Here is a 12,175-nt window from a genome sequence, read left to right on the forward strand (position 1 = left end):
CATGTTGTTCTCCTCCCCTAACCCAAACATGCACATACCCCTCCTTCTCCCAAGAATGTCACCTCTCAATGTGGCTGAAAGTCTTTGCATTGTTCCGTGCCTACCCACATCAAGGAAGGGCAATGTCCAGACTGCCGGTTAATGGGCATAAAATGTTTTTGACCTATGTAAATTGCTTTGAAAATTGTGCTCTCCATGTTTAGTGTTGAAAGAATATCACATGGGAGAATAATAGGGAACAGAAGTATAATTGTTGTTATTATTATTTTTAGATATTTAGCGACTATGAAAAATTACTGCACTCAGAGAATTACGTAACAAAGAGACAGTCTTTAAAGGTAAGGAGAACATTCTGAGTAAGTGATGGGTTTGATGAGCCTTGCACTGCATGGGCTTGTTGGATTGCATGTCTAGAAGAATAGGAGCAGTGCAGTCCATGTATTTGTCATACTGCTCATGGTGAGAGCCTGTTCAGAGAATTGCTAACAAGTTGAAGGCAACAGAGTGTGACAAGGTGCTATAACTTTTAGAACATGGAGTTGAAAGATTGTTCTTTTTAGTTCTTTTCTTTTTCTTTTTAAGCTGTTGCTTCAGCTATGAGGATAGTGTGTGGTTCACGCAGAGCATTCTGAGCTCACAGCAGATTGAAATGATCTGTTTGGAGCCAGCACAAACTACTATCCAGTAAAGGAATAGGATTCTTTTGAAATAGCCCGTTTTTTGTGAACCGAACCAGTCGAGCATCTAATCCCGACGTCAGTGAATCCCTGATGAAAGAGTAAACCTGCAATAGATAAAACTTTTTATTTCATGTAAATTGCAGAACAGTATCCGTTTGTTAAAGGAATATTCTTGATCTAGTAAACTGAAGCAATATGCTTTGACATATTAAAATGTTATTTCATTGTGCAGAGGAGCACTGCAGGTTAAATACGATAACTCTTAAAGAGGAGATCAGTTAAACTAGTACTTGTGGATGTAGATTCCTCCCTGCAGTGCTTTCAGGTACTTTCTGCCCATGGGCCTACGAGCCGTTCTCTGGCAGGGATGGCAGGTACATATGTGCCCTTAGGGCTTTGTAGGTAAGCTAGGTGTTAAAAAAGATCTCCCTACGCATACTTTGTCGGGATGGCCCTAGTGCCTCCCCCCACCTCCTCCTTTTTCCCTTTGCCCCTTTTCCTGCCCCGGGTGGAGGAGAGGAGCAATATTCAAAGGAGCTTTCTCTGCAGGGAAACCTCTTGTTTACCTGCGAAGAATCCCTTTTCAAAATTGAACCCCCTAAAATATTGTGTCAGGGGTGGCCAGCTCTGGTCCTCAAAAGCCTTAAAAAAGGCTGCTTTTCAGGATATCCACAATGAATATGCATGAGGCATATTTGCATACAGTGGAGGCAGGGCATGCAAATCGACCTCATGCATATCCATTGCGGATATCCTGAAAACCAGGCCTATTTGTGGCTCTTGAGGTCCAGAGTTGGCCATCTTTGTACCATGTAGTATGTGTTTCATGGTGTTTTACCACGATGGATACACAGCCATCAATAAGTACACAGAGTTCCTAATCTGAAAGTATCTCTTAGGAACGTGTGTGACCAATTAAATCTGCAGTTACCATAATATATTGTAACCCAGACTAAAATCTAAATCGGGCAGTTTTACTTAGCACTTCTTATTTTTAGGCAGAAGAATAAACTTATAGTAATATTACGCTAGAAATAATCTTTGTCATCATAATGATCATGGAATTTACTTAACCTTGATCCGAAAAGCGTGATTAGGGCCCTGCTTATAAATTGTAGGATAAACTTCAAATAATTCCAGCAGAGTAAAATAAGACAAATTTGTAATCAAGTAGAATATTTGAATTTTATTAGCAGGAATTTTCAAAAGTCAGTAGGCAAGCTAAGGTATAAAGGAGCTAGAAGGCCTGAAGATCGGCTACCTGCAGGTAGGTGGGAAAAACTCATTGGCAGACCAGGGCAGGAAGGAGTCCATGGTGGGAAAGAGCAGATCAGTAGCCTGAATGACAGTGAGGGTTGATGGAGCAAGAGTCAGTCCAGAACAAGTGAAAGGCTTGCAGAGAAACATCTGACTGCTGGTGGCAGGAGGGGCGGGGGCAGCACTAGGGAATTGGCATTGAAATAGGGATTTGGAGGGGATGCCCGGAGCAGGCGGAGAAACAAGTGATTTATGGGACGGGGTAGCAGTAGATGTAACCAGCACAGGCGGGGGAAGCTGGTACAGAAACAGCTGATCGTAGTGAGTGGAGGGAAGCCAATCCAGAACAACTGGTGGGCACAGCAGATCGGGAAGGTGCCAGCCCGCTGCTTGCAGGCAAACATCTGATCTACAAACGGGCCAGCATGAAACCGCCTATTTGTGATAGAGACAGCAAATGCGGGATCTGTAATTTCCACAATTTAGGTTGGACCCTAGACCCCAAATCTAGGATATTTAAAGCAAGAAGTTCTACACACAATAGAATATAATTTAGAGATGTGAATCGGAACTGAAATCGGATCCGATTCTGGTTCCGATTCACATCTCTAGAATATATCAAGGTCAGATGGAATTCACAGTGTTTGCCATTCCCCAGGGAAGATGATCATGATTGTACCATCCCTTTTTCTCAGTTTTGACCTACCCTTGCAGCTGCTGAAAGCATCAGCCCCATGATGGCATGATGTGACTATCATTGATATATATTTGATGTCATCCTTAATTTTATTGTGAAAGGAAAGATGACCAAGATGCTGGGATTTGGTCCACATATAGCTCAGGTAAGAAAGTAAACATGTGGATGTCAGTAAAAAAGAGTTGTAGTAAATAAAACTATTTAAAGAAGTTTCATTCTAAAATTTCACAGACAGATCTCTGCACTTTACTATTCTATACAGAATACTGATTTCATTTTTTTAAACAGCTTCTAGGTTGGGCTGCCATCCTAAAAGAATTAATGCACTCTATTACATTTTGGAAAATATGTTACAATTGAATTAGGGTTTGCTGTAATTGAAGATCTGTGTGCAGTACATTTTATAAATACTCTGTCCTCCTTCCTGATTTCTGTAGTGATCTAATTCTCAACCTGCAGTAATCCATTTCGTTGCTGTGACAAAGTCTTTAACTTCCAGGCACTGATTGGCCTATAACTTCAATTGAGGCACTGAGTTTGAAGAGACTGTACAAGAGTTTCTGTTACCCAGACAAATCTAAAGCAATCAATGTGGATGGAAAAGCAAATGCAGGAAAATTACATGTTACTTGCTTTGGCTCGAGTAAAAACTATATTTTAGAAAATGTGTCCAAATGTAACTGTGGCTCTTTGGTTTAGTTTAACAAATATTATAAATACCAAAGCACTATTTTAGAAAACTCTTACTTTCTCCTAGGACAAGCAGGATGGTAGTCCTCGCGTGTGGGTGACATCATCAGATGGAGCCCAGCACGGAAAACTTTTGTCAAAGTTTCTAGAACTTTGACTGGCCCACTGAGCAATTTTCTTACCTGGTTCTTCAGTTTTTCAATGTCAGGTTGCTCTTCTCTGGTCAGTGCCCCTTCTACAGCACGGTAGGTTATTTTTACCTTCCTAGTGGTCGATTCCCGGCATGTCGCTCCTCGGTGGCTGCCAGCCATAGACCGCTCGCTGGCTATTTTTCATGGCATCATCCAGTTTTCAAAGGTGCCCCCAGTGCCCGTGGACCATGTCCATTACTGATCTGCACGAGGTTTGTATCTTCTGCCTGGGGACATCGCACAATGTCAGAGGGTGTCATCTGTGTGATCAGATGACCCCCAAGGGCCGTCATGCTCAGCTAGACAAGATGGAAAAACTCTTTGGTTCCAAAAAGTCCACTCCATCCACTCCGGCATCGGAGACGTTGACTCCTGAAGGCCGAGGGGAACAAATGGATAATTTGATCTTATCTACTCCTCCAGTAGGTTCATCCAGGGAAAGAGGGGCCGGTGATAGGCCCTCTCCGATGTCGACACTCTCAAAAACATCAGGATCTTCATCTTCCTCGGTGCCGGGGAAAGACCAGGCCAAGCATTTCAGGAAGTCCTGCAAACACTGTCACCGGTCGCCATCAGCGCAAGGCCCCGGTACCAATGCGGCATCGACGGCTTCCATGCTGCCACCATAGTGACCCTGTAGTGAGGAGGCCCCATCCTCTGACAGACCCGGGAGTCCCAGGCGTTCCCACCGATATCTGTGCCAGGCTCCAAAGAGGCCCTGGTGACGCTTCATCCCCGTCCATCAGTCCTAGCTTTACAGGACTTCCAGGAGGAGTTGGACCACAGGGTGCAGAGTGCGGTACTCCGAGCCCTGCGGGGCATCAAACCGCCCCCGGCACTGGCTCCCATACCAGTGCCGGAACCTGCACCAGTGCTGTTGATACCCCTGCTCGAGCGTCTGGACGACCTCCTCAGTGTCCTTCTGACGCAACCAATGCCAAGGAGTTCCTCGATGCCCCAACAGCCACCGATGCCCCCTCTGGAGCGATTCCCATTGTTGGGTCCTCCAAGGAGGAAGATTCACTGCGGCCACTAGCTCCGTCGGCTTTTTGATACTGAGGCCTCAGTTCCCTGAGCCCTTACCCGGGCTATTGGGAATTCCACTGCCATTGGTGCCCTTGCCGCCCTCGAGATCACCGGTACCCTCAAGGCCCTCGGTACCCACACCAAGGGGCTTGAACAGGTCTCACCCGAGTAGGTCCCCCCCCCCCCCAGGGAACTTAGTGAGAATGAGGGCCCATATATCCCCTCAGCGATGATACCTCAGAGTCTTCCTCTGAGGACTCCGGGATATCCTGTCGGAACCTTTGCCCCCAGATGAAAGGCATAGGTCTCCCCCAGAAGATCTCTCCTTTGCTGGTTTTGTCAGGGCCATGGCCGAAGCCATCCCCTTCCAGCTCCTCACAGAGAAAGATGCTCGACGTAAACTGGAGAACATCCAGCATCTTATTGATGCCCCAAAGGAGATAGTGGCCATCCCAATCCTGAGGATCTGGGAACATCTAGTGTCAGTTCCTCTGGTAAATAGGAAGGCGGATGCCATCTACTTGGTAAACACCATTCTTTCACCAATCATTGATAGTAGAGTCCGCTCTCAAAAACGTCAAGCACTCCTGCACCCATGCTTCCACCCCTCCGAGCCGGGATCACAGGGAGTTGGATGCCCTAGGTAGGAAGGTATTTCAGGGCACTATGCTCATCGCCCGCTTTGCCTCCTACTAATTGTATATGACCCAATATAACCGGAACCTATGGAAACAGATCCAGGAGCTTTCAGAATGCCTGCCACAGCAGCAACAAAATGTGTTCTCTGCTGTGGTGCAACAGGGTCTAGAGGTGAGATCCACCTAGGATGTCTTTGAGACAGCAGTGAGGGAGGCTGTAGTGGGCATTGGTGCTCATAGGATGGCCTGGCTCCGAGCCTCAGACCTCCACCTGGGGGTACAGGAGAAGGTGGCTGATCTGCCCTGCATGGGAGAGAATCTCTTCGGGGACAAGATCAGAGATGCGGTAGCCCAATTGAAGGACTACCATGAGATCCTTCAACAGCTATCGGCTAGTGCTTCCGACGCGCCATCTTCAGCCAGGAAGTCCTCACGGCAACGTTTGTGGAAGTCCTTCTACCGCCAAAGGAAATAATTACCCTCCTGCCTCTCAGTCATGTGCGCCCTGTGTTGGTTCCAGGGGTCATCCTCATCTACAGTGGACCCCCAAGCCCCAGCCAGCTCCCCAGCAGAGCCCCACTACAGGGTTTTGACTGGGGTTGAGGGAGCGTGAGTCAGCCCACCATAACCCTGGCATCCGGCACCCCAGTAGGGGGCAGGTTACTTCGCTTCGCCCACCGCTGGCCCCTTGTTACATTGGACCACTGGGTTCTCACGATCATACTCCGGGGTTATCGGCTGAATTTCAGGGACATCCCTGTAGATTTTCCTCCATGTCCATTGTGAGGTTCGTCCGCCCAGCAAGTAATACTTTTGACAGAGCTGTCTGCCCTTATAATGGCAGGATCAGTAGAATCCATTCCCCTCCACCAACAGGGCCAAGGGTTCTTTTCAAGGTATTTCCTGATATCAAAGAGAACTGGGGGGAGCTACACCCCATTCTCGATCTTAGAGCCTTGAACAAATTCCTGCAAAGAGAAAAGTTCAAAATGGTCTTTCTGGGCACCCTGATCCCTCTCCTCAGCAGACTAGACTGGCTCTGCTCTCTTGACCTGAAAGATGCCTATGCCCACATTGCAATCTTCCTGAGTCACAGAAAGTATGTTCGCTTTGTGGTAGGAGAGGCTCACTACTTGTATTGAGTACTGCCGTTTGGCCTGGCTTCAGCCCCTCGGGTTTTTACCAAGTGCCTGGCAGTGGTGGGGGTGCACCTCTGGCGTCAGGGGGTGTATGTGTTCCCCTGCCTGGACTACTGGCTGATTAAGAGCGCCTCCCAACAGGAGGCACTAAGCTCTCTACATCTGGCTATCCAGTTGCTGCAGTCCCTGGGGTTTGTTATCAATTACCAAAAGTCCCACCTCTGCCCGCTACCCCATCTGGAATTCATAGGAGCCAGACTGGACACGGTTCAGGCCAATACATTTCTGCCCCAAGATCAGGCTCTTGCCCGCTCATCTCTGGCTGGCTTGGTGCACAGCAATCATCAGGTTCCCACCCATCTGCTGCTTCATCTCTTGGGCCACATGGCTACCTCTGTCCAGATCACTCTGTTGGCCCGCCTCTGCATGCGCAGAGCACAGTGGACATTATGGTCGCAATGGCTACAAGCATCCCAGGACCTTGAGGCACATGTGTCTGTCACGGCACCTCTTCCAGGTCTCCCTGTCCTGGTGGGAGAATCTCTCCAATCTGGAGTAGGGGAGCCCTTTTCAGGCTGCCCTGCCTCAGGTAGTACTTATCACTGATGCCTTTCCCCAAGGTTGGGGGGTCCATGTGGACAGTCTACACATGCAGGGTCGGTGGACGGCTCAGGAATCTCTCTGTCAGATAAATTTCCTGGAGCTTTAGGCGATTCGTTACGCTCTTTGGGCGTTTTGGGACCGCCTGTCTCACAAAACAGTCCTGATCCGGACAGACAACCAGGTAGTAATGTAGTACATCAACAAACATGGAAGCATGGGTTCTTCCTTCTCTGTCAGGAGTTAGTACAAATTTAGTCCTGGGTTCTGTCACAGGGCATGTCCCTGAGAGCGATGTACCTGGCCGGAGACATGAACGTATTGGCAGACCCCTGAGCTTTATTCCACCAGTGGGGAACTCTGGATGTGGATCTCTTTAACTCCCTCTACAACCGCAAGGTGAGCAACTTCTGCTTCCTATCCAGGACGGACGGACTTTCAGCCTCTGATGCCTTTGCCCAACATTAGGGCACTGGCCTTCTGTACGTGTATCCTCCTCTTCCGCTGGACATGAAGACTCTCTTGAAGCTCCAGCAGGACTGGGGGGACCATGATTCTCATGGCCCCATACTGGCCCAGATAGGCTGGTTTCCGCTCCTTCAGGACCTGTCAGTCAGGGAGCCCATCTGGCTGGGGACCTCACCCAATCTGATAACACAAGATCAGGGCAGACTGTGCCATCCAAACCTCTGAGCATTAGCCCTGACGGCCTGGATGTTGAGCGTCTAGTCCTTCAACCCCTGGACCTCTCTGACGATGTGTCTCAGGTGCTGGTAGCTTCCAGGAAGCATTACCAACTGAAGTGGAGGATATTTTCCCTCTGGTCCGAGGGACATGGCTTAGATCCATTCACCTGCCCCACCCTGAGGTTCTTGGACTATTTGTGGCACCTTTCCGAAGATGGACTTAAGACCACCTCAGTCCGGGTCCACCTGAGTGTGGTTAGTGCTTACCATCAAGGTGTTGTGGGCACTCCCATATCTGTTCAGCCCATCGTAGGTCACTTTATGCAGGGCTTGCTTCAACTGAAGCCCCCCCCCCCCCCCCCCGGCTTTCTGTTGTGTCCTGGGACCTCAACCTTGTGTTAACGCGGCTCAGCACCATCCCTTTGAGCCTATGTGCTCCTGCAATCTGTAGTTCTTCACCTAGAAAGTTTTATTCCTGATGGCAATCACTTCGGCGCGCAGGGTTAGTGAGTTTCAGGTATTAGTGACTTATCCGCCCTACAGAAAATTCTTTCATGATAGGGTGTTGCTCTGTATGCATCCTAAGTTCCTACCTAAGGTGGTGACTGATTTTTCACCTCAATCAGTCCATTATTCTGCACACCTTTTTTCCGAGGCCCCATTCTCACCAGGGCGAGTGGGCTTTACACATTTTGGATTGTAAGAGGGCCCTAGCCTTCTACTTAGAACGCACAGCAGGCCACAGACAATCCATTCAACTCTCTTCATATCTTTCAATAAGAATAGATTAGGAATTGCTGTGGTTAAACAAACTTTATTCAGCTGGCTAGCGGATTCTATTTCCTTCTGCTACACACAAGCGGGCCTTCAGCTAGGAGGCAGAGTCAAAGTTCACTCTGTGAGGACTATGGTACCATCGGTGGCTCATGGGCAGTCCCCGTTGCCAAAATCTACAGGTCTGTGACCTGGAGTTCTCTATACACATTCGCCGCCCATTACTGCCTGGACAAGGATGGTCATCAGGATAGTAGCTTCGGCCAAACTGTCCTTCGCAACCTTTTCCAGGTTTAAACCCAACTCTCCCTGCCTAAGGCCCACTGTTAGGGATCAGGCTGGCCTCCCTCTGTTACCAATAGCACCGTAATTTATTGTGCCCTGTTGGCACCCAGTTAGGGCCTTTGGTCCTTCTTTCATCTGGGAGCAGCCTGTAGCTTGGTAGTCACCCACATGTGAGGACTACCATCCTGCTTGTCCTAGGAGAAAGCAGAGTTGCTTACCTGTAACAGGTGTTATCCTACGACACAGCAGGATATTAGTCCTCAGGAAACCTGCCTGCCACCCGACGGAATTGGGTTCTCCTGCGTTTTATTTTAGTTTTTCGCTCATGAATTCTGTTACGAGACTTAAGAGAGACCCTGCATGAACACATGGATACTGGCATGCTCAGTGGCCAGTCAAAGTTCTAGAAAATTTGACAAAACTTTTCCATGCTGGACTAATATCCTGCTGTCCTAGGAGAACACCTGTTACAGGTAAGCAACTCTGCTTTATTTGTTATGGAAATTATGAAGCTTTGGGTGGTTCAGGTATCCAGTTTGATTCTGGATTGAGTCTTCTGCCCCCTTCTCCTCCCCCCATCCTAGTCAGCTGGAGATGCTGAGGAGGCAGCATTCACAGTCCCTGGTGGGAAAGAGGTAATGAGCATCACTCAAGGGTGACACCTTGAATTGAATTTTGAGGGTTATGGGAAGGAGTGTTAGGCATGATCCCCAGCCTAGGACCTTTGTCGTGATGGGGGGGAATATAAAATAGGGTAAAAAATGCCCCGGGTAACTAAGAATGAAGGCTCATGGCGTCAGAATCCAATCTTTTGTTCTGATTTTAGCTAGAGACCCAAAGGAGCAGGAGGAAACTACTGGATGAAAAAAAAATTGACGCTATAGAGCAATCATTCAAAACATAAATCTCTTATTAATGAGAGACCACAGCAGTTTCTGAATTCATCATGTAAATAAGATGAATCATAAAATAAAGTATTCTATAAATTGATCTCTCTCTAAATTCTTGAGCTGTTTTCTAAACTAACTTGCTGCTGTTCTGTTTTGGTGCCTGGCATTGCAAGGTAAAACATTTTCTTGAACAGAGAAAGTTGCAGTGCTGCTATGGCTGACAACAGATTGCAGTTTTCTTGCTGGCATATCTAATAACCACTCTTCGCTATCATGTTGGCAACAGTTGTCTTTAAGTTTTCCTCCATGGATACCTCAAGAAGGTAAAGCTAAAATTTGAAACTAGGTCTCCTGCTTGTTGGCAAGGAATGCCTTTCGATTGGCCTTTGGTCTGGCCTCAAATCAATATGCTAAGAGCTGTGGCTTCCTGCTGTTGCCCCACAGACTTGTAATGGGGTTATGAGGGTTACAGTATAATATTTCACAAGGCTTTCTTGTTTCTAAAATAGCTGCTGGGTGAGCTGATTCTGGACAGACACAACTTTCCTGTCATGACAAAATATATCAGCAAGCCAGAAAACCTGAAACTGATGATGAATCTGCTGAAAGACAAAAGCCCCAACATTCAGTTTGAAGCATTCCACGTGTTTAAGGTATATTTATTTGCACAGTACACTTTAACATAAACTCATCTTGTTCCCTGTCAAACAAGAAAGAGACTTGGATAAGTTCATGGAGGAGAAGTCCATTAACTGCTATTAATCAAGTTGACTTAGGTAATAACCACTGCTATTACTGGCAGCAGTAACGTGAGATATACTTAGTGTTTGGTTCCCTGCCAGGTACTTGTGGCCTGGATTGGCCACTGTTGGAAAGAGGATGCTGGGCTTGATGGACCCTTGGTCTGACCCAGTATGGCAATTTTTTATGTTCTTATGTCCAAAGGGGTTGTCTCGTTCTGGGTGAACATTTTTTTACAATAGGACCCAAAAATGTTTTAATAATGTCTTCTTAGATACCACAGAAGAAATCTGATTTTGCTGATCTTTTGTTATATTAAAAACAACTTTGCCCACCACACAATTTAGAAAAAAGACACTTTGGATGTAATTTTCAAGAGAGTTACATGCGTAAATGTAACATACTGACGTATCAATTTTCAAAAGCCCACTTACTTGAGTAAAAGTCCATTTATGTATGTATGTGTAAACCCAATTGTACATGCTTTTTAAAATCAGGCCTTTAGTGTTTAACCCTTGAAATGCTGTTAATTGTCTGGTTAGAGCCATGTTTGCCTGTTCAGGAGAAGCAAAGATTACTTTGAGTGAGTTACAGCAAAACGGTAAGATGCTCTTATTGTCCATTTCTTATCTGAATGTACCACAGGAAATTATCCATTAGAAATGGCTAAAAAACACATTAAGAATTGCCAACTTTGTCTTTAGAAGGAACCAGAGCCAGTTCTAGGGCAAATGGCACACTGGGTTAAAACTGTAGATAGTGTCTCCAGATGTTCCCACCCCCTTCCTCTCTCCCTCCAAATATTCTCTCTATCTCCTCCTCTTCCTTCCAGGCATTCTCTCTCCCCCTCCCTCTCTCTCTCCAGACATTATCCCGCCTTCACTATTTTTCCCCCCTCTTTTCCTCCTACCGGGCATTTTGTTCTACTCTTCCCTCTGTCCAGTCATTTTCTCCCTTTCCCCTTCCAGACATTTTCTTCTCCTTCTCCCCATTCTTTTGAGGTATTATCCCTCATTTTTTCTCCTACCTTTCTCTCCCCTCTCTTACTCCTTCCAGGCGCTCTCTCCCACTTCCCCCAGCTTCTCTCTCTTCAAGCATTCCCTCCCTCCAGTCATTTTCTCCTACCTCCTCTAGAAATTCTCTCCTGCTCCTCCCCACTCTTTCCAGGTATTCTGCCCTCCATCTCATGTACATCCTTCACCTTTCTCCAGCCTACCACTGTTTCATCTATGACTTTAATATTTCACAAATGTTAAATTTATCTACAAGTTTTTATATACCATCATTCGGTAACTTCCATCATAACGGTTTACAGCAATAGCATACAATTTCTGGAACATTTCAATTCCTAAAAACACATATCACCGTATTATCAAGGAACTAGCAAATATAAAATATTATCAAAACACAATTAAAATGTTAAGAGCACATAAATAGACTATAAAAGCGTTAAAATCGGTGATAAAAAAAATAAAAAGGCAAGTAAAACATTCTTACTAAAAGTTCATAAAATGGCAGTAAAGCGGTAATAAGGGGGGGGGGGGGTGTGAGATCTCATTATTGAAGAAAAGAATGTTAGTTGGTTTCAGAAAAAGCCTTCCTGAACAGTCAGGTTTTAGTTTCTTTTATAAAATTTTTTATGTTTTTTTGTAAGCGGGTTTCAGTCGGTAGTGAGTTCCATAAATTTGCGCTTGCTAATGAAATTGCTCTTTCTCTCACTTGTGTTAGTTGGGCAGTTTTTATGGAAGGAATAGGTAAGAGTCCTTGATTCATGGATCGTAGGTTTCGCTGTGGTATGTGTATTTTTATTGCTGTATTGAGCCAGTCTGTTTTTTCACCATAAATAATTTTGGGGCAGATTTTTAAAAAGTATGCGCATGC

The 12,175-nt window shown here is 46.2% G+C and overlaps 1 protein-coding gene across 5 annotated transcripts in view; it reads left to right on the top strand.

Moving 5' to 3' along the window:
- Positions 1-12,175, top strand: part of CAB39L (calcium binding protein 39 like) — a 198,745-nt gene that overhangs the window by 163,761 nt on the left and 22,809 nt on the right. For all 5 annotated transcript variants that reach the window (XM_029602855.1, XM_029602857.1, XM_029602856.1 and 2 more), the window contains 2 exons: positions 273-338; positions 10,063-10,206. In XM_029602855.1, coding sequence (XP_029458715.1) covers positions 273-338; positions 10,063-10,206 — 210 coding nt within the window. The remainder of the gene's footprint in view (positions 1-272; positions 339-10,062; positions 10,207-12,175) is intronic.

This window comes from Rhinatrema bivittatum, chromosome 5 (genome assembly GCF_901001135.1).
Source record: "Rhinatrema bivittatum chromosome 5, aRhiBiv1.1, whole genome shotgun sequence".
Taxonomy (NCBI): domain Eukaryota; kingdom Metazoa; phylum Chordata; class Amphibia; order Gymnophiona; family Rhinatrematidae; genus Rhinatrema; species Rhinatrema bivittatum.